The 23,456-nt window shown below is 40.9% G+C and overlaps 1 protein-coding gene across 5 annotated transcripts in view; it reads left to right on the forward strand.

Moving 5' to 3' along the window:
• ncanb (neurocan b) overlaps positions 1-23,456 on the forward strand; it is a 182,137-nt gene that overhangs the window by 139,024 nt on the left and 19,657 nt on the right. For all 5 annotated transcript variants that reach the window (XM_044362515.1, XM_044362517.1, XM_044362516.1 and 2 more), the window contains one exon: positions 8,047-8,160. In XM_044362515.1, the coding sequence (XP_044218450.1) occupies positions 8,047-8,160 (114 nt within the window). The remainder of the gene's footprint in view (positions 1-8,046; positions 8,161-23,456) is intronic.

Here is a 23,456-nt window from a genome sequence, read left to right on the forward strand (position 1 = left end):
ATGTCTGGTGATACCAATGTGATCTGACAGTCCCTGCTTCAATCATGTCTGTACGTGTATTCTAATGGATTCACAGGCTGTATCTCTCTTTCTTGTGAATGTAGGGACAAACTCATGAAGGAGGACATCATAATAAGTCTGAATTCAGGGGACACAGCCGTATTATTACAATTTTTTAAACTACACTTTGAGTTATTGTTGCCAAAAATGACCAAAATGTGTGGATGCAGAAAGATGCTCCTGCCCCTAAAGAGTTAAAGTGGGAAGCAAGAGCATTTATGTAAAGCATCTATGAGTACGCTGAAAAGCACTCCGTAAGTAAAATGTGTTATTATTATTATATTATTTTCTCTTTGAAGCAGGCAACACACACACAGGCATTCACACAGATACTAAAACACACATACATTAAGTTTATGCTTGCAGCTGTGGATATCCACTAAACACACTGGGATGCGGTGTGCTATCACACACACACGAGAATACAAACATTCAATAAGTGTGGTTTAGAAACTCTTTCTCTCCTGTGCTGTTGACACGTACTCACAGTCCCCATAAGTATGGAAAAAAAATCATTTTATGCTAATTCTCATTAATGCTGTCATACACACGCAGCACACACCGACATTAGAGTTATTGACACAACACAACATGGTCCATTGAGTGGGCACGCTGTTTGGACGAGCGGCGGTTCAATAGAAAGGTATCCATCTTTGTAGAAGGGCATGGAAATGTCAATGCCCCTCAGCTAGCTAAAGGAAGTCAATCATCCAGGATCCCCCACAATGAAAGATGACAAACACAAAGAGCCTTTCAGCAAAAACCTTTGTGTGACAAACATTTCCATTTCAAAGCCTCCATTTTACAAGATGTGATGTCAATTTATTTTTACATAATGTCGGCTGTGATTCGGAGGCAATTAGGAGAATGTAAAAAGGATGACCATATCTGTCACTGCTGTTGGTTGATAAGGCGGCAGATTGGCACCCGGGGTCTTCGTTAGCGTGTGTGTTTCGGTACGGATGTGTGTCTAAGAGAGTGAAAAGTGATTAGGAGTGTGTTAGCATGTGCTCGCGTAAACGTGCGTTTTCTTCCCTGTAGCTTCCTCTGGTGCTTTAATATTGTCCCTTCACGCCCTCCATAGAACCCTGTCAGATGTGAAGTCTCCGGGTGACATTTACTGGTTCAAAGGTTCTCTGCGTAATTGATCAGAGTGCTGTTTGATCTGTTCGGCTGGCATTTAGTCCACAGAGAAAAATGTGCTTTTCCGGCTCTGTTAGGACAAACTGGCTGGCTTTCAAATGCCCGTGCCTGCCACCAGCACGAGTTTGGCGTGGATGGATGACATACAACATGTAATGAGATGTCCTTTGCTCACCCCGTGCTTGCATAATAAATCAACGCAATTATGGTGCAGACATGCACACAAACACACCATATTGTAAATGTGTGCACAATGAGCAGACATTTACAATCATTTCTTTCTCTTTCTCAAGGAGTCCTTCATTCTTCCTGAACTTCCCAGTTTTCCTTATTAATGTCTTTCTTTCTCACCATAACCCTTTTTTTGTCCTTTAAACTTTTTTCATTGCTGCCGTCTTCTCCATCTTTTCACTTAATGAAGCACTTTTTGTAGGGTTATTCGCAATTTGCCAAAGCAATTATGCCTGAGACAGAAACACTCCCTCAGAAGTTTCCCTCAAATGTTAAATAGCTCTAAAAAAAGAAGAAGAAGAAAAAAAAAAAAGTCAGATGCAGTACTGAATTTCATTGCTCCCAGCGCTCTTTAAAACAGTCATTAGGTTGACAGACAAATGGCTGCAGTCTTGACCCTCTCAATAGATGTTTGTAGTAGTTTTGGCATTTGAATGGGCAGCCGGCAACTTTACTCTATTTCCACTGCACTCAAGCTACACAGAACACACCTAAACACAGGAAGAGCAGTCACTAAAAATCACATTCAGAATGAACCTCTTTAAGACTCACACAGAGGAAATTGTAGCTATTTTTGTGTCAAAGCTAACAAATGCCAAGTAAAAAATATCTTGAATGCTTCTCGTCTGACATTTCCTTTCATTTTGATGTTGTGGTTGAATATTTATGAGTGTTTGGAGTAAAGAATAAGACGTTTGCAAAACAACTCGCTGGTTCGCGATCAAAAAGATGACCAAAGGATGTTAGATGGTATTCAGTTCATTTTAATAAGGAGGAGGAAGGCAGACTGAATACAGACGTTTCTGCCTGTGGCTTTCATCAGGGAACTAAAAAAGTCTTTCTCTCTGCCACTAAATAACATGAGTAACATCATGTGATCACTCCCTACTATAACCTCTGACCTCATTTCATTGACTGGGTATCATGCTATAATATTCACGATATAAAATGGCCTTGATTTCATTTGAAAAGAGCTATTCAAACACTCAAATTCGTGTTTCCTTACCCTGCAAAAGGTGTCAACAAAGGAGCTATTAGCTTAAAAACTCTAAATATGATATCCATCACTTTTAGATAATGTTTTTTTTAATATGTCAGTGTCCTAAATACCTAAATAGCCTGAAATAAACCAAGAAATAAAGGACACGAATCAACAGTTTGGCTGCTAGTTTGTACCTTGGAGGAGAAATGAAAGACAAAGTTCAGCATTACACATGGTTGCATGTGCTTCCTCTGTCTCTCTCCTAATCCCTCTGCGTGGAGATTTTTACCTGTGTCTTTACAAACTTTTTCTTTTTCTTTGCAAGAATCATGTGTCACACATGTCAGAGATCTTTTAAACTGTCAGTTGTAGAATTTATAATCTGCATATGTCTGAATTTATTAATCTTTACTTATTGTCATTCACGTAAAGAACTTTTGATTCGATCTGTTTTTAGGATTAAACAAAATCTCATCACACCTCACGTTCTTCGACTGACGCCTTAAAAGAAAAAATCTGCGCTGCAAGAAATTACCAGCAGCTTAAAATCCATCAAGCGAAGCTTTTATGTTGTCATTTGTGTCTAATGTGGGCTTTTAATTAAGCCATAGACCTCTCAGGATTCTCTAATACTCACTTAGAGGCCTGATATGTGATTCAAGCCGAGTTTCTTCTATCCAGAGATGAAGAAACCTTTTAAATGCTATGAAAAATCAGCCATTACTTGTCCAGATCATGCCTTATTATTTGAGCACAGGATGTTCTCCTCCTCCACAAGAAAAATAGACTATCTAATGTGTACTGTAATTTGTACTGTGTGTTAGTTAGTGTTCTGTTGAGTCGACAGAGCTCGTCCTTTTCAACAAGCTGTTCCTATTTAATAATACAGAAAAAAGCTACAGTATGGAACATTCCCTCTCATGTAAATATGCCGTACCTTTTATCACACAGTTACCAGCCAATCAAATAATATGCCATGGAACCATTTTAATACATGCCAGTCCTTGGCTGAAATATCAATTCCTCTCTCCAAGCCCTCAGTTGGACTCTCTCTATCTGTTGGCTAAACCCACAAGGATTCATAGCCATGAAATTGCTGATTGCGGTTGAGGCCTCATTTATAAAAACGTGGGAAGAGCTGTTTACTTTTTATATGGCCTCAACACCCGCAAACGCGCCGGCTGGGGCGAGAATTGAAAGCATAAATCTCACAGCGGTAAAGCAGGAAAAAGACCCTTGAGAGGTGGCAAAGTCACAGTGACAAGACAAGAGTGTTGAGGGGAGGACAGGAGGGTGATAGAGTTGATCTCGGGATGGACGAAACTCTGGTCGAGTACACAGGTAATAGGAATTTAATCTGATCTATTGAACTGACAAATAATCCCAAAAGGGAAATGGGTAAAGGCTGACCCAAGGCCGTCTCCCACCCGATTTCTGTTTGCTCTCTGTCTCTTTCTTTCTCTCTGTCTTTATCTCTTTCTTCGTCCCCTTTTCAATTATTCATACCCTGGTTTCGACACATGCCTGCAGTAAGTCTCCAGATATTCTGTCAACTGACACCACCCCCGTTTTGTCTGGCTGTTCTCTGACTATCCTCCCCCATATACTTCTCCCTCTGTTACCCCCCCATCATCCGTCCTCAAACTCACCAGCTATCCTCACAGAGAGGCGGGGATAAGCAAAAAGAGCAGGATACATATTTATCCCGCAATCAAACATTCCCACCCAAACTGTATGTTTTTAAATCAGTGGTGAACCATGTTTAAACCTCAATTTCATATTTGTATCCCCTCTACCATTATCACCTTTTTCTGCCTCTCCTGTCAGATTCAAATTAATAATCCTGGCTCAAAGAAAAGCCGGTCGCATCGCTAGTGTGTTAGCTGCACCCAGCAATTACCACAGTGGCTGGCACTTTATCCCTCCATCCGTTTCTCTGCCAGCAGATAAGTGGAGCACTGCTCTCCTCGACTCCCTGGAGACTATACCAGTGCCCAAGCCTGATATTGTTGTACTGGGGAATGAGCCAGAGAGTGATGGACGCATACACACATACAAATGCACAAATACAAATACACACATGCACGCACACTGCCACCTGCTTCAGTTGGACGGTTTTCTCATTAAGCCAGTTGGGCAGAGTGGACTTTGAGTGGACAGGCCTGCTGCGCGCTGGCTCTCTGTTTGAAGGACACTGGTGGATACTGAGGAACGATGTGTTTACCTCGGCCATATGGGATTTCTGATTTCATTTAAGGAGAAGAGTGAGCTAGTACTCAAAGGTTATTATATAAATTCATGCAATTTAGCACAAAAATGTTTATTCTTGAGCTTGGAAATGGTAGTTTGGGGCAGCTGTGGCTCAGGAGGTAGAGCAGGTCGTCCACTAATTGGAAGATCAGAGGTTCAATCTCTGGCTCCTCCAGTCCTCATGTCGAAGTGTCCTTGGGCAAGACACTGAACTCCAAATTGCTCCCGAAGGCTGCGCCAGTGGTGTGTGAATGTGTGTGCGAATGATTAGACTCCTGATGAGCAGGCACCTTGCGTGGCAGCCTCTGCCATCAGCGTATGAATGTGTGTGTGAATGGGTGAATGTGGCATGTAGTGTAAAAGTGCTTTAAGTGGTCGGAAGACTAGAAAGTTATATATAGATGCAGTCCATTTACCATTCCATTTAGTTTCTTGAAGGATAGGTTCACAGTTTTTCAAGTTAGTCTTAAAACATTAGTCAGGTGTCCATATGAACATTGAAACAGGTTTTTCTTCCTCCTGTTCATACCTGTCAAAGATCCTTCCTAATGCACTTTCATTGTAACTGACCTCGTTTTGGGCAAAACTGTATTCAAAAGTTTATTTGAAGATAATACGAGGCTTCAGCAGTTTGAGTTTGTCAAATTAATATCCTCCAAAGTTACTCTTTTTAGAACAAAATCCCTTCTTTTTTTTCCTGCTGAGCTGCGTTGGAAAGATAGTAACAAAAAGAGGGAATTTTATACTAAAAAGACTAACTTCGGAAGATATCCATTTAATTTAACTACCTCAGCTTCAGATAAACTTTTAAATACAATTCAGTACAAACAAAGACTGTAGATTTTGTCCCCCATCACTTACATTAAAAGCACATTAGGAAGGGATCTTTTAATGGGTAATATGAACAGGAAGAATTATTACAGCTGTAATGACATCTCAATGACAACTGATCAAACACCACCCGCTGATGAAGACACTGTTGAAAGTTACAGAAGTTAGTGTTTTTTTTAGGCCAATACCAATATTGATATTTGAGAGTTTTGAAAATCTGATAATGATATATATATAGCCAGTATGACCTCCCTAAATTTAGTTGTGAAGGAACTTGCTCATGTTTCTGTTTGGATAGAATTTTCCTGAAGCATAACATTGTTTCACTATAAGAATTAGTTTGGTCAACATTTATAGTACTGATCAGCCGTTTTGAACCTGCCTTTGTGCTTGAATTTCTCCAGACATCCATGAACATGACGAGCTGAAGGTCAGTCTACACCAGCCACCAATGTCTGGAGTGCCACTATGTTGGCTCTCATGATGATAATGTCTACCAGCCTACTGTGGCTCATCTAATAGCTAATGTCCAGAGCTGTACTTTATTGACCGCTGCGCTCCTAAAATCTAAGAGGTTCTTTGACTCTTTGCCCCAGTGCTACAGTGCTTAATGAGGCCAGATGCCGGCTCACATTAGGCTTTTTTTAAAAACAGCTGTACTGGCAACCTGCTCATCTGTTGGTTCACAGTGTAGAAGAAGGGATATGTTCTGTGTCTATCATCCATCATGCAGAGTTATTTCAATTACTGGAGTACCACAGAGGTTCATTCACGGACTTGTTTTTCATGTACTCAAATTTAATATGCCACTTTTTTTTTGGGTCACATTATTCTGTTCAGTCAGGCTGTATTGGTTGTCTTCACTGAAAATAGGGCAATTCAGAAATTATACAGTGTCAAATGTTCTGTGCAAAATGTTACTTGAATTTATGTTTGGTTTTTTTTAATACATAGAAGTAGAGAAGCTCTGTATTTTCACAACGCAGAGAAAAATATTTATGCTTTTATGTCATCATACCTTTGCTCCTGCAGTATAATTTTCACTGACAAGTTTCTGTGACTTGACGCCAGAAGCTTAAATGGCTGGTACAAAACACCTGATGCAGTTCATTGTTATTAATCAGTGCTTCCTTTTCAGTCAGTTTAACCAATATTTTTTATGTCTATAAACACCCGCTTGCATTCCAAAAATATTACTGCCTTCATTCTAGCGGCCTGTATCTGAGCTCTTCTAAAGCTTAAAACCGACTAAGCTTTTGCTATTGCTACCACTAAAATTTTGGCCTTCAGACTTAAAACCTATTATCATTTCCTGTGCGATGTGGGATGTGTTTGCTCTCTTGCTATCCCTCGTTTGTATTTTGTTCTTTTCTTATATTGTCATTTTTCCACCTCATCACAAGACAGACAGACAGAGACACTCATACATGGATATACGGCCATACACTAAACGACTACAAATGACATCTCTGGCTGGGTCTCTACCTCCTGCATCAAATTCAGCCTTTGATATCAGTCAGCTCAAAGTGGGGCACCAGCAATGAAGCTGTCACGCTGTTTCATCCAAACACTGTCTGCCTGCAAAGCCCCTGTAATCCAACCCTGAAACTTGCCAACTTTCCAGACTCACAGCATCATATCGCCTCTGCTCTGTCTTCCTCCCCCCCACCATTGTTTTCAGCACCTCTCCTTCATATTTTCTCGCATATTTCTAGAGCATCTCACTATCCCCTCATCTTTCTTCACTCTCCGGACCCTCTCCTGCCTTGCTTCTCTATAACCCCCTCCACTCCTCTCTAGTGACCTCTTGCCAAGGCCCCCAGGGAGTTGTTGTGATGGCAGAGGATTGTGGGATACCAGTTGCAGTTTTAATGATTTTGCCCCCAGGCCTAGATCAGCAAGAGCAATACAGTTACTATTTTTCAACTGAATGAGAACTCTCACCCCTGCATCACCTCTATGAAATGTATATGCGTGCATTTGCATGTGAGTGTGCACATTGTGCGCAAACATTTAGACTTGATTTTGGCATTACATCTAAGGGATGGTGTCAGACTGTGATGGTGATCGTTTTGGTCACTACTGCTCATATTAAAATGGATTTATGTACAGTTTTTGTAGCTACTAGCATTTATGTGAGGGTCATGTTGATGCTGATGCTGAATCTCTCTCTTTCTTTCTCTCTCTCTTTACCTCACACCCCACTTCATACTCTCCCTCACTCTTGCAGCTCAGTTTTGACAGCAGAACTGCAGCACGTCCTGCAAACACATTGCAATTAGCATCATGCGCTTCAGTGCATCCCAAACCCCGCTCACTGATGAAGTTCAATCAATTCGCTTTAATTATAACTTTTTCAGAAACACCTCTAATCTCTCCAAAAGTTTGATCTCTCTGAGGTTTGTTCAGTAACGAGCTGTGGCAGGTAGTTTAAAAAGTAGCCATACGGAAAGTGCTGAGAGTGTTATGTGTGTGTTTGTACTTAACCTGGCTCACCCTCTCTCTCTCTCTCTCTCTCTCCCTCTCCCCCCCCCCTTCTCTGCCTCCAGACATTGATGACTGCCAGTCTAATCCATGCCAGAATGGAGGAACCTGCATCGACGAGATCAACTCCTTTGTGTGTCTTTGTCTCCCCAGCTACGGCGGAGCCACTTGTGAGAAAGGTAACAATGTGCACGAAAACATTTCATTTTACTCATTAGTTCAGTTCACAAAGGGATGTGTGATGGGTGATAACAGAGAGGAGAATGAGGAGGACATTTTTGAGAGTTGTATGAGGAGCAAAAGATAAACAAGGACAACAAGGCAGCAAAGGAAGAAAAGGATGAGACAAAGAAGGTGGAGAGCAGTATCAAGATGAAGAGGGAGAACTGGAGGAGAGGAGTGTAAACAGAATAAGATGAGGCTAGAGGAGCAGGATGTGGAAACAGAGGTGGAGAGCGAAGGAGATGGAGAGACAGAAAGCTAATGAGGATGTGTAAATGAAGATGGAGGAGGCGGTGGAGAAGGAAGGATGAGGATGTGTAGACAAAGAGGTGGAGGAGGGAGGGAGCGGAGAGGGAGAGGGGAGCCCCGTGGAATAATGTATCGAGTTTGTACAGAACACCTGCGTCCAGCTGGTTTTCGTCTCTCATTACGGGAATTCCCTTGAGAGGGTGGGGGCCGTGAAGAAGGCTGTTCACAAAATGCATGTTACATGAAAACATGGCTGACATGTCAGTGCAAAACACTGAGGAATACCTACAGCTGTTGTAAACATTCAGGTTGATTGTTTTTTTTGTTTTTCAATCAGTTTTAAGGGAAACCTGGTTGGTGTAACACATTTTCACCCAGACTTTATGTCCCCATAAAGGGGGCTGTGAGGAGATGTCGGTCACTGCAGTTTAAAGGAAACAAGGTCTTATAACATTGGCAGTGGAAAAATGAGGGAAAATGTCAAATGAGCTGCTAATTATGCTCCAGAGTCACTCTAAAAAACAATATATGGTTTAACTAAAAACTACTTTTGTATTTGTGTGATTTTTTTTTTAATTATCAAAATGAACACCCAATTTTTTTATTTTGATCAAAACCCCAAATAAAGAGTCTGTTGTGTACATTAAAGGTACGGGGAAATAGTGTGAATTAAGAGTTTCCTTTCTAACTAACAACGCAACGACTGAATTATGCAAATAGCACAATTAAATTTCAAAGGAGGAAAGCAAAGATTGTTGGAGGGACATAGAGGATGTGAGATTGTATGGAAGGAGACATTTTAGTGAACTGGAGGAGATGAGCGAGAGATCAGGGGAGAGGAGGAGGGGAGGATAGAAATCTGCACTGAATTACACAAATCCATACAGTCAAGTCTCCCGGTCCAGCTCGACCTTCGACCTCAACCCTCAGAAGAGCTGTGACTTTTACTTTTTTTCTATGTGTCTTGCTTCCAGTGTCTCTCTGCCTGCTTTTTACTTCTCTGGTCTGGTCGGATCTGGGACTTTGAGGACAGAGTAATCAATAGAGAGTGAAGGCGAAGTGTAAAGCAGGAAATTTGAAATGCTGCAGACACTACACTAGTTTTGGCAGGCTCTGGGGAAAAAATGGTTGCAGAGCAAAAAAAAAAAAAAAGCCGCAAATTATCTTTGCTCTTCTCCTTGTTGGCTGAACTACAGTAGTTTGGCACACCAGCACACATATTTCTACTTGAGTTGCTTTGTGGAAAAGCTGCTCCTTTCTTCATCCAATTCATTGCCTTTGTAACATCTGTTGCTTAACTGTCAAACCCTGTGGTTCCCAGCCTGGAAGTCTGGATGCCACCAAGGATCTTGAGATCAATCTGAAGGGTCACATGATGATCAACTGGAGAGTAAAGAGGGGAAAGTGCGTGTGTCTGGAAATATGTTTATTTTCTCAGACTTTTCTATAATCTTTGTCTTTTCTTGCGTTTCGTGTGTAATTTTGGAACTATGTTACGACTAAAAGGCAGGATATCTCTTCAGATTTGATTCTTTTTATAAAAATGTCTCTTCCAAGTCCATCAACTTTAGGGAAGTGCAAGACTAAACTGCTGGAGTGCAATACTAGTAGTATTTTCAGACTCTCTTTAACTACTACAGATGGCTAACAAATTAAAGGAAAAACCTGAGTAAACGAGTGGAGAAACTTAACAAATGCAGATGCTTCTACACAGGTGCACTGCATGGTACAATTAAGCAATTAACATCCAATCATGCTCTGTGGCATGTATAAAAATGCTGAGCAGGCCCAGTTGATTCTGACTGATGTGTTAGACAGCACTCTCCACCACCATCATTAAAACACCAAACGAGGGAATATCTTTTAGAAGAATGGTGTTCATCCCTCCAGTAGAGTTCAGAGACTTGCCAAGACGCATTGAAACTGGTCTGGTGTCATATGGTGGCCCAACACCTTACTAAGACACTTTATGTTGGTTTTTCCTTTAATTTGTCACCCGTCTTTAGCTTCCCTTTCTGCTCCTTCACCACAGCAGTCGCTACTTTGGTAACTGCTTTTTGTGATTTCCCTGTGGTTATGGTTACCTTATTAATATTCATGCACTTCCTGTGGTGCAGATCATAAACAAACAAACACAGTGAGTATATTTTAATTTTTATGTGACACTGTTTTAAACTGCGCTTCAACTTCAGGCAGGTTAGATCTCATAATGTACACCTTCTTCAAATCAGGGCAAGAAATTGAACTATAATATTGATCAGTCTTTAATATGTAGAGTTTATGTAACAGACTCTAAGCTCTGATTTTAGCAGTCTTCAGTATTCCATGTGCAAGGTAGCAGTCTTTTCTCTCTCCTCTTTCACAAACACGCACACATCACCACACTGTGCCTGTGGTTTGACATGCACTGGAGCCCTGTGTACGTTTCCTCTCCTGCTGAGCTCCTGCCTTCATGGCTGATTGGGAGCAGCAGGTCTGATTGTGTAAATCTAAAGTCTCTGTTTTCCTGTCGCTTTTATCTCTCACTGCTCCGCGTTTGCTCAAATATAGGATTCAGCTGTGAAAAGTACAATTCGCAACAGGCGTCGCTCTGCCATTTCAGTGTGATCTCAGTTTGATATCCAGAGGGAGGTCTGAACCGCGACATGAACAGTGGAAATGAACTCATTCGTTCCGCCGAGGTTTCTATCCATTTAAATGTCATCCAATTGGTCCCTGTCTCGCTAAAGTGGTCCAGTTCTCTCTGTCTCATTTGCTGTGTGTACTTCAGTGTGTGTGTGTGTTTGTGCATGTTCAGGTGTATGCGTTGTTAGCTAACAGCCTCGGATGGTGGGTAGATCCATTCTGCTGCTGGCTCCTTCTGGCCTGTTACCATGGTGATCACATCTGAGAGTCAATAATAGTAAGTTGACAGGGCTGAAGTCCTCCATTCAATGTACTGAGAGAGAGGAAGAAATGGCTTGTTATTCTGCAATTTCTACAATTATGTTCGACATTTTTGGCTCTCAAAGTTTTTGTTTTTGTTGTTATTTGCAGAGTTCATTTATAGCCGTCTTTGTCTGGAACACACTTTGAAACTCTACAGCTTAAGAGATTGATTATGTTTTTTTTGTAATTTTGATAATCAACGCTACAGTTACAGACATGCAAAAGTATTGAATCCATCCTGCAGTTATGTTTTTTAATGTTATCTTTAATGAATGGATGTTTGTTGAAAAGAATACGCAGTCATGATTATAGCAACAAAGACATCAGTCAGTTGTTTCTCTCTCTCATCCTGGCACTGAAGCTGATTGTTGAGTCTGTCCTGCTTATTTTTTATTTTTTTGGCTTACTGCTTAATCAGTGGAGAAAGAAACCAAATCTTCCTCAGCCTCACTGGTGAGAAAAGTGATGCAGAAGCCATTAGCTGGTTTCTTCTCATCTGCTTCTTTCCTCCCTTCCGTCTTCGTGTCCGTCGTTCACTCTGTAATTCCTTTCCCTTCAGTCTTTCTAGGGAGGAAAACGCCACGACATGTACGTGTAAGAGTATGGATTTGTTGCTTTGCTATTCTGCTACTGTAGACACCTCTGTTTCATGTCAGCTTTTTTTCTTTTCTCTCCCCACCTTTTCTGCTGTCACTCTTGCACTTCTTGCATCTTTTTGTGCCTCTCATCCCTGATGCACCGCAGGAGGCTTTGTCACGCTCTCTGAGTGTGTGTGTGTGTGTGTGTGTGCGTGCGTGCGTTTGTGTGTGTGTCACTGTGTGAGTGCATCTGTGTCAGTGTGTCTCTAAGGGCCACATCTGCCTTTTTCAAGTGAGTGTGTGTGTGTGTGTGTGTGTGTGTGTGTGTGTGTGTGTGTGGATGTTTGTGCGATGCTTTTCTTAGAGCTGTGAAGTCATAGATCTTTCAGCTCAGATCTTTCACATAAGCATAGACGCACACATACACATAGGTTTCTACTTGTGAGGACCCTCATTGACATAATGCATTAGTTTCTAAATATAGCAATCACAGTTACTCTACATAAAGTGCCTAACACTAACTCTTATCTGAACCTTCACCCTAGAACAAAGTCTTAACCCTAAAACAGCCCTTTGAGGAAGTGTACACCTGCCAAAAACTTTACAAAAATGTCTTCACTCTCAAGCTCTGAAGCTCAGATTTGTCCTCTCAAAGATAGCAGTACAAAAGCACACACAAACACACCTTACACTTCCACATTTCCTCTGTTTCTTTCCCTCTTTGCTGGCACACAAACACACAAACAAACAAAATTCCATCTACCTACCCTTATACTCTTCCAAAATCAGAGATTTTTTTTCCTCTCTATTTATTCAGCAGCAGCTTAGCTGGCAATCGAACACTTAACACTCCAAACAGTGAAATTAAAATGAGGTGTACCGTGGCCCTGAGAGTTCAACACACTGCAACTTAAGAAAACACATGCAAATAGAGAAAACATTTTCATCAATTTGACAACACATGCACAGCGTTTAGAAAATGCACCGCAAAATCAGACAACACAACAGAAGTGTTTCCAGAGGATACATAAAAGTGATGAGCACGTATGGACATGCTTGTTGTTGCCACAGTTTGTGACTCATGACGTTACTGAAGTCGGCCATCTGTCAGTGGTGTAGGAAAATGAGCTAAAATGTAACTGTTTTTGGTTTATTTTAACATTGGGATCACATGTCCATGACCTGTTCATCACTTTTATGTGTCCTCTGGAAACACTTCTGTTTTGTTGTCTGTATTTGCAGCACGTTTTCTAAATGCTGCACATGTGTTATCAAATTGATGAAGATGTTTTATTCATTTGCTTGTGTTTTCTCTATTTACGTGTGTCCTAAATTTCAGTGCGTTAAGCTCTCAGGGCCGCCGTGGAGGTGTAATAATTTGTAGTTACAAATAAAACAATAATCCAGTCCACGTTATCATTCTTCCTCTCGCTGTCTCCCTTTTTATGTTTCCTAACAGAATGAATAATCTACAAATTGAAAACAAAAAGCCAGTGTTAAAAGGGATTGCAGCTAATTAATCCCAAAGTGGCTGCTGCTTGGTTATTCGTGAGCAATGTGTTTGCTGCCGCCCTAAACTCACAGAGAGGCTGTTCCTCGCCCTGCTTCCATACGTTAAATTATAAATATTTATTCCGCTATTTTTTTTTTGTAACTTTTGTTTTTTGGAGAGAAGAGCTACAACCCCAGTAGGCTGCACAGCTGTTGTCTTGTGCAGCATGCAAAGGCTAACACACAGGCGAGCATATTGATGAGTTTACCCCAGAAGTAATGTATGTTGGTGAGGTTTGCAGCCAACAGAAACTGCAGTAAGACCATTAAACACCCTAGCTATCTATTGAAACCAGTATAAATCCAGTACGTTAAATTGTTCAAGGCATTCTACCAGAAACCACATTTTCATACACACACACACACACAATACAAATGTTCCATTTGACAGGAAAACAAAAACTAGACAGCGTTACAGGGAAGCTAAAGCAAAGTAGAGCACAACTTTCCCCCCAAAGAGGACGCTGGGTGTATCTGGGGCAGACAGATACGAAGAGTTTGAGAACGTCGGCGCCAACAGCAACACCAGTGCTGCAGATTGGAAACAGGCAGCAAACGATGTAGTGTAGCCTGCACACTGAGACTAATGAGGAGGAGAGCAGACTGAGCTGACTAACAGCGGTGAGAAGTACTTCAGAAAAAGCACCAGATGCAGTCCTTCAGTCACTCTGACACAGCACGCTTTTTTATCGCCATCTCACTCACACTCACTCCTTTTCATATTCTTCCTTTTTCTTTCACGCATATATGCTTTCATGCTTACGGTGAAGGCACTTTACTTGTAATTCAGAGTCAATAGGAGTAAATATTGAACGATGTTTGCACATTACAGAAATTGTGGGCGTATTGAGTATCCTCTGGTTTTAGCAGCCCTTTTAAAACAACCCATCACAAAGAGTTTCAGTACGTTCATATTAGACGATTCTGCTTCACACAATTTACATCCAAGCCAATGATCAGTGCCAGTGAATTACATTAGTGGCTTAATCCTACCCACCTTAAGCCCATTGCAGTTGCCGTGCTCTAATGGCATAGAAAGCATTGAACATGCTCCAGGTTTTTCTGGAACACTGTAATATTGCCATTCTTGTCTGGTAATTGGGTCAGGTTTTAATTGAACAGTTTTGCACCAAAATTCAGACAAAAAGGGACTCGAATATAACAACAGCACAAAAAGCGGTCAGATATTTAAAGGTAGGATGTCCTGTCAGACAAGATTTAGAATCATCATTTTCAGGTAACTGTGTATTTTTTGAATGGAGATAAATACCCTATTTACACCTGGTATTAACCTACAATCTATATCCGGATAACTTATCTGGATAAGGAAGAAGACGTGTTAATGCAAGTAGTAAATGCACTCAGAACGCATTGGGATCAGAATGGGGTCAGATCAGCCAGACCGCGTTTGGAGGTAGTCAGGATCATTGGATCTGAGCCAGGTGTCGATGCAATCTGTACAGCGTGACCACATTCATGAGAAAAAAAATCCACCCAGTAAGTTGAAAGGTCACTTAGCTCCGCTTCTCCCAGCTAGCTTTAGCATGCCCCCTAAAATCTTCAAGTAGTAGTGGTGGCTTTCCTCACAAAAAACGAATGACATCCATCCACGGCATTGCTTCCCATGAGCTGGGACATGCCATGTTTGTTGACAAGTCTCCTAGCTCCACCTGATCACAGCGCGGGCACAACTGAGAAAACGAGAATGCATTTTAGTACCAGGTATAACCACAAAGACCCACTGATTGGATATCATTATCTAGATACAGATCACATGTTAAATGTTGGTGTAAATGGAGCCATAGTGTAGTAGCCTGAACAATCTTACAATATTTATTTAAAACAGTTTCTACTGATCCTGGTTCAGACCAGGTTTTGACCCTCACAGGTGTCATGTCATTTTTCCCTCGTCATGTTGTTGCTTCTCGGCTCTATTCTTACACTCCCTTTTGACAATAATATATGTCACTCTGAGCTTATCTCATCTCTACACTCTTGTTAAGCTACACTGAGCACTTTGGCTGAACTTGTCGTGCACAAGTTACAGTTTGATGCTACATTCAGTAGTTCTTTGTTTACTTTTTATTGTTCTTGGTGTGGGTGGTTTTGTGACTCAGCATGGTTTTTCAGAGTTGACAGAAAGGCTGAGAAGGATGACGAGTTCGCCAACTTTGCTGTTTTCAACAGGGCATATCGAGGGACGGCAACAATGCCTCTCCGCTCTGTCCCTGGCTATTCTGCTGCTGTCTAAAGTAGAGACTCAGCAGAAAGCTTCACTCAAAATTAATTTTTGTGCATCCTCCGGGTCTTTAGATGCGATTAATGCTAATGATGATTCATGTGGCCTAATAACATGTCAAGAGGGGTACGTTGCAAAATTTAGAAGAGAGCCTCTTGGTTTATCTCCCCCACAGCACTCTCCTGAAGAAAGAAACACATATTGACAGAAACGCAGGTGCACAAACACATTCATTATACTGTACAGCAGGAGGCATTCCTGCACACTCGTGAAACACACTTACAGGCAGGTACACGTATAAAATATCCCTCAAGTTTTGCATAAGCATGGCAGAGGCTATTCAAATAGAATAACAGCAAGGCATCTCTCTCCCTCCATATGCTTTTGTGCTCAACACTTGCCAGCTCTTTCTCCAAACAGGAAAACTGGAGAGATGAGGGGGTAATTTATTCTCATTCAGGGTGCTTAATTAGAGAGTGTTCCTGAAGCAACTGTCATTCTCTTCCCCTGACTGGAAGGAGGTTCAGGCAGAAGAGAAAGAAACAATGAAGAAAGGAGGAAAAAAAAGGAGGCACCAGAGCAGGTGTTACAATAGATGAAAAGAGGAAAAGAGATGGAGGGAGAGAAAAGAGTCGGTGTTCCTCTGTTGTGCATTCATGAACGTTTCTGATGGAGAGGTGTAAAACAGCACGTTGGTCTGTGCTAGAGTTTTCCTTTTCCTTTCCTCTTTTTGTTATTCATTTCATTTTTGTGGTGATTCATTTCTAGCACAGGAGCTTTTCCAGCAATCTTTTCAGGAACTGAGGAATTTGAATTTCTACCAGAAACCTTGTTCCAGTTTCCACCAAACTGCCTGTTTCCGGGGTACTACTTTCCAAGGGCTCAGGAACTTCTGTATCTAGGTAGAGTTATGATTAGGGGTGTGTGATACGACGATATTAGATCGTGAACGATTGAAATATCTCTACGATCTGCCTTTACAGAGACATCATCAGTATCATGCTACAGTGCACTCTGTATCAGTTCAGCTCTGTGACGGAGCGCAGTGTGCCAGCAGGAGGCTTACAGGTAACAGAACCAACATGGCGAGTGCCTCGTACCACATCTCCAATCTGCTGGTGAAATCTACAGCATTTTTAATGTCCTGCTATGAAGCTCACCTGTTAAACTGACAGCTGGGCTGCAGGTAAATGTCACCATTTAGCGGTTAGCTTGTCTGCTAACTGGCAACACTAACTTCTGTCATGCCGCAAGCTAACGTGATGTCCGCTCTGGTGTACTGTGTTGGTACCTTTTTTTAATGGTGCACATCCTGCTAGTTATCCGAAACAACACACTAATGCTTCTACACAACAACAACTGTTTTTCAGCTGTGAAATTAGTTTGGTTGTACTGTTAGTTTGGTTTCTCACTGCAGTATCAATTTAAACAAGGCCAAATAGACTGTCACTACTTTTTAATGCAGCTTTGCACAACTGTTCTTATTTATTTATGGAACTGTTTGTGTTTTAATGTAATTTTATGTCTTTATGTGATCCTGCCTGAAAAAAATCTTATATGATCTTTTTGCCAAATCACCCACCCCTAATTATGACACACAAGTGTACTGAATTCAGTCAGACAATATTGTCAATATTAGGACAAGATAACTACTGTGGTCTAGAAAAAAGCACAGAGAAAGTTTCCAACAGACAATTAACATTTTTTCATAATTGTTTAAATGGGATTATTAATAATAAAGCGACAATATGCAAGTTCTGGAAATCCAGCTCTCCCTGCTCTCTTGCGCACCTTTACCTGCATCCTCGTCTCATGAGCTCTTTGATTGCAGGTATCAGGATCTTGCTAGCCTGTGAGTAAGCCATAGCAATGTCTTCCAGCAGCTAATGCTAGCTTGGAGCCTCCGTACAAGAGGAGTAGTAGGCCAGAAGTGTATTCACATATTGATTGACAGCCATGAGCTCCCACCCCTGACTTTGGCCTCCTCTGATTGGTTAGACGGGCGAGGCTCACTAAAAAACTGTTTAATGAGCCTGAATCACAGACGTCACAGACATATTTGAATTCTTTATCGACCAACATATACACCAATACAGCCCCGCTGATTTATCACACAGACTCTAGAGGAAATACAAACACAAATATGTTAAATGGATTTTTATTCCTGCAGTTCCTTAGTTCCTGTGATTGTTTGGTCAAAAAGGACCGTTGTTAACATATGATGTCCTTGAAAATACAGACAAATTGCCCACATTGCGTGAACTGTTTGAAGTTTTTACCCTTTTTCTTACTAACTACAAACTGTGAGCTGCTCTCTGCAGGCATGATGAAGGCACACCTGTAGTAGGTCATGTTTGTACCTTACATCAGATACACACTGATAGACCATTACCTGCCCACTCTTTCTAGAAAAATACAGCGGAGGACGCAGACATGCATGAATATATGTGACCACTGTGTGTGTCTTTGTGTGTGCCGTCATCACCTGACACTAATTACACATTTTAGTCCGCTCACACAAACTGAACACAGTGTGTGTACGCTGTGTGATTTCTGCCTGCAGTATTTACTGTAAAGGCCTGCGATGCCCTCACTCTCACCTCGGCGTCCTCCATCAGCATCAATCCTAAAAGACGTAGCTATGGGCTAATTATGCAACATGAGCGTTCAGACCGGCATCAGTCATTCATGTTTTGCACTCTGTAGCTGTTTTACTGTAACATCCATTACTTCTAATTGTGAGAATCACACTGTTAGGCTGTTCCATTAATCAACACCACACTCGTACTAACCATTAATAATTCCACAGCCACGTTCTCACCTTTTGTCTCTGGCCATTAGCAGATTGTCCCTCATCTCCCTCTCTCTCTCTCTCTCTCTCTCTCTCTGTCTTTCTAGATGTCTCTCACCCCCTCATGCTCTCTCGCTTACTTCTTCTCACTCTGGACCGCTGTCATCTGCCCTCTTGCAAATGGCACACTGAGCTGTCAGCCTTCAAAGAATCACACAGGGAGGAAGCAAAATGGCAGCACACACCCACACATGCACACACTAGCACATGCAAACACACACACACACACACACCGTTTCATCATCCAGGGGATCTAAAAAAGCCGAGCGGCAGAAATATCACTTGGTGATGTGGATAAACGACCCAATCAGTCAGCTGGAAGTGTATGGCCTTTTCTTTCCTAACTGCCGTTCACTAAAGTCTGTGGGAATATTAATCGCTGCAACGTACCCCCTACCTCTCCCACACTGACAGAGGGAAAACGGGGAAAAAGAAGACGACTTGAATAATGTCTAAATATTTGAAGAGGTTGATGTGATGTCGAGCTTTGAGCCTCGCTGTCAGCGAGTGGGAGAATAAATCAGCAGAGACTAGGCTGAAGATCTGAGGGGGAGAAAACATGCCTGTTTATTTTTGATCTCTCCTTTTCTTTCTCTCTCTCTCTCTGTCGCTCTGCTTCTCTGACTCTTTCACTCTCTTGTTCTATCTTTCCCTCCTCTGTCCTCCCACTCTATAATATATCTCACTGGGCTTGATGCTCTTAGTTTTTCTGTCCTTAGCTTTCTTGGACACAACATTTGGGTCATGTATGTACGCAATTCTCAAGTGGAAATCAAATCAAATCTGTGTGTTTGTAGTTGCTGTTTTAGGACAGTTGGTCAAGGCTTTAATGGAACTAGGGCTAGCCTGATGCTCACAGTCTGTGCAGAGGGTATGTGATTCAATGAAGGCATGTATGACTAATTTATAGTTGTGTGTATTTGTGTGTGTGTGTGTGTATTTTTTTCCTTTCTCTCTCCCTCGCTTTCTGTGACACCTACCCTGACTCTCCTGTCCCTGTTACTCTAGATAACAACCCATTTTCCACCTTCATGAGCCAAACTGGACCCTCTCCTAATGCTAATATGTACCAGCTGCTGTGTGGGCAAACACTTTGAGCAGGTAGCTTCCAGGTCTGATGACGGAGTGAAAGAGAAAGTCAGCAGAGAAAATGACAGCAGCAGTCACTGAGTCTGGTCCCATAAGACCAGAGATAATGGCAGGAACATTGAGCTGGCTAATGCTAATCTACTGCTGTCAGATCAAGCGTATGCTGTGTGTATGAGTACGGCTGCAAAATGCTGATTCAAATGCAGTTACAGTTGTCTCCTGTGAAACTGACTGAATTTTCCACAAACATTGCCATAAATGTTCGATCTTCTTTCGCCATTAGAGGGTTTTAGAAAATTACAAAGTAGCAGTGTACTATAGATTTATGCCTTTCTATTCATGCGTAATTCTTCCCAGGCTCTATTTCAGCATTCATTGTTTCAAACATAGGGAAACAATTTTCATAGTCACTAGTTCATGCATCTATTAGTGTGCAAACACTAATAGACATACTGTAAGGCTCGGGCTGATCGGAAGGTCAAAACAAATACTTGTTGGGAATATTTTTCAGAGTACAATGTTATAGTGTTTATGGTCTCATTAGGGTTGTAAGCTGCTAAATCCTTGTAGCACTTAATTAGTTTGGAAAAAATATCCCCCTATTACCAAAGCAGAAGTTGAAACGCGGATGGACAAAGGTGACGTAAAAGACGAGAGACAGTTTCAATTTTCCCATGATGGTGACTAAAATGATCTTGTTGTAACATTAATATTTTGCCAGGTTATGATCTTCACTGTAGATCAATGGTCCATTTTGCAATATTGCCTGTAACACAAGGATTGATTTATTCCTTATCACCCATCTCCATTTGCTGTTTTAACATCATTACTGAATGTAAACAATTGTACAATATATCTGAGAGCTCAAGAATACGTTTGAACTAACCTTTAGAAAAGCCCTGAAGACACAGAAAGCCGCACATTTTTATCCAGAAATGTATTTTCAAAGTAACAAGAGCTTCCTGTCATGTCTGATGAGCTCCTGAGTAAAAGAGTTCTCACTCATCTGTATCAACTGCAAAAGAGTTTGCAGCAAACCATCTTTACTAAATTTTATAATTATACATCTCTTTCTTTCTTCAAGTGACTGAATTGGCCAAACCATAATAGACAGAGACAGTGCTCACATCTAGAAGCATGAGTAGATAAGAGTCCCCACTGTGCACTGTTCTACAATGAGAGGAGCACAATCGCTACAGTCCGAATGGGAAATTAAACTTGAGCTCATCTCACTGTGAGGCAAGAGGGTTAACCAGTGAGCTACAGAGCTACACAGAGGAGACTGAAAATGTTAAGATGGCTAATTGGATTTCATGTCATTGGCGGGTTTCGAGGTCATCCGATTAAAGCCCCAGACTACCTGGAAGTAATGAAATAATTCTCCACATTTACATTTACCATAATCGTAGTGACAGTAGCAACTTACTACACCGCTCAGAAGACATTATTAGATCCAGTAAGGACCGTAGTAAGAAGGCAATCAATCATCCCTCTGATCATATGATCTGAAGTTCAAGAGGTACTCAGGCAATTAACTTGGACCAACAAACAAACTAAATCTCTTATTCAAACAGTATTGATCATAAACCTTCAGCAAGATGCTTATTCCTCCCAAACTGAGTGGATGTATGTAGAACACATCAGCCTGAAAATGGTTGCACATACTTAGCAAGATGAATGACAGGAATGTATTTCAATGTCAGTTTTGTCATATTTTTATGTGATTGACAAGGATTTTCTCAAAAGGTTTGTAGTGTGATAAACCTCATTTCGTATGTAAAAAACTGTTAGTTGATCCATGTCCTGTGTATACATGAATCTCCTCAGTCACTCTTCCTTTAAATTGCTGAAGCTGTTAACCAGTTGTGAGGTAGCAGTTAGTCATCCTGCTCTGTTAACAAGAGTTAAAGCCATGTCTGCTGGCTGTGACTGCTGTATAGGGCAGAGTGTCATTTGAAATTTAAAGTCCCCCCTCTATTACAAAATGTGTTTTTCTTCTTGTTCCTTCAGTTGGATGTTTGAGCTTTACTGTGCAGAATGATGTTTGTGCAGACATTTAAGCCTCTTTTCACATTAATCTGCTGAAAGTGGAAAGTTTCTCTGTGCTCATTTTTGTTTCGTCTTTTATTGACTCACAAAATACAAACAGAAACACAAAAGATACACAATTCTGACAATTAATCAACAAACAAATGTCCTACAAGTCCTATGATTTCTAAACCCCCTCCAAACCAATTTACAAATCTAAACCCATACACCTCTCATAAATATCAGTCCTAAACATTATTACTATTCTTAACTTAAGTCAGAAAGAGAATAAAATAAAATAAAACAAAAATGGTAGTCTTGGATTTTTTTAATAGTGACATTAAGTACTTTTTCACTGGTGCCCAAGTTTCAGCCAGTGGAGGCTGGTGACTCAAAAAATTGGGGAGGACCGGAGGAAAACCAACATGGAATCTTACAACAAACCACATCATACTATATCATTGTCCCACCTGATGAAATCGGAGGGGTGGGGGGCAATTTCATATGCCAATAAAACAATTTGCTTGTGGTGAAAAGGCTGCTTCTTTAAAGACATTTAGCATTTACATAATGTCTCTAAACAACAAAGTGCTCATTTTAGCCATGGAGTGGTTCAAATGTGTCATTTTACCAACAAAGTGAAATTCAAATTTATAGTTCTATTGTTAAAACAAATTTATGTTCTCATCAAAAACAGACAACATATCACATGATTTACACGTGTTTCCTTTGTATTTTCTTAGTATACAGAAATATATAAAGTAGCACAAGGCTTATAATGTGATACAGGTTCAGATCAGTGCTGAATACTAGAAAGATTGAACACTAAAAACATTCACAGATCTAAAAGTGTAGGTTCACATCAGAAAGTATTAATGTGTATCAAATACATGACTTACACACCCTTATCTATATGTACAGTACACAAAAAAAAGTCTACTAAGCTGACATATTAACACTGGGGGTGTTAACATGAACACAAAACTCATGGTACAGATCGTATCACGGATTTGAGTCACGGATCAGATCATTATTAGGATCTGTTTTTATTAGGATTTGTTTTCCATTAATTTTTAACACACTTACAGCAAGAAACAGCAGGGAACTTTTGCCCATGGTCTTAAATGAAAACAACATTTAAGATGTCCAATGTTTAAATAAAATAAAATAAAATATTTAATGCTCAGTTATTGCAGTATGAGGCATGAAACCTTCCTCTTTTAAACAGTGAATGAAACAGCCTCTGTCCACATTATCAAAACTTGATGATAACAAACATTCACCGCTAACATCAGTTAACAGCTAGATGCTAATTAGCTGCTCAGCTGCAGCACATTAAACAGCAGGTCAACATAACTCCAATGTCACATCGGACCCGTTAGAAGCTGGTTTGATCGTTGCTCTTCAAAATCCCTGCTAGCGACACGCTGTCTGTCCATGACTTGTACTTACAGCAGTTTGTTTACTTTGTCTTAACTGAGACATTAAATTTTGCAATTAATCCACAGTTCATATGCCTGCCAAACCGTGGGGGGCGATCCGTACGGATCACGGATCAACTACAATCAGTTACACCACTAGTTAACACTTGTTATTTTAACTACTTTAAGCTTATTACTCAATATACGGCTCAGCTTAAAAACGGACTAAAGAAACTGTCAGAAGCAAGCAGCCAGACCTCCTGCACACTCATTCACTAATCACACAACATCAACAGGTGACTGAACAACCACTCAATTA

The sequence above is a fragment of the Thunnus albacares genome, chromosome 9 (genome assembly GCF_914725855.1).
Source record: "Thunnus albacares chromosome 9, fThuAlb1.1, whole genome shotgun sequence".
Lineage (NCBI taxonomy): Eukaryota > Metazoa > Chordata > Actinopteri > Scombriformes > Scombridae > Thunnus > Thunnus albacares.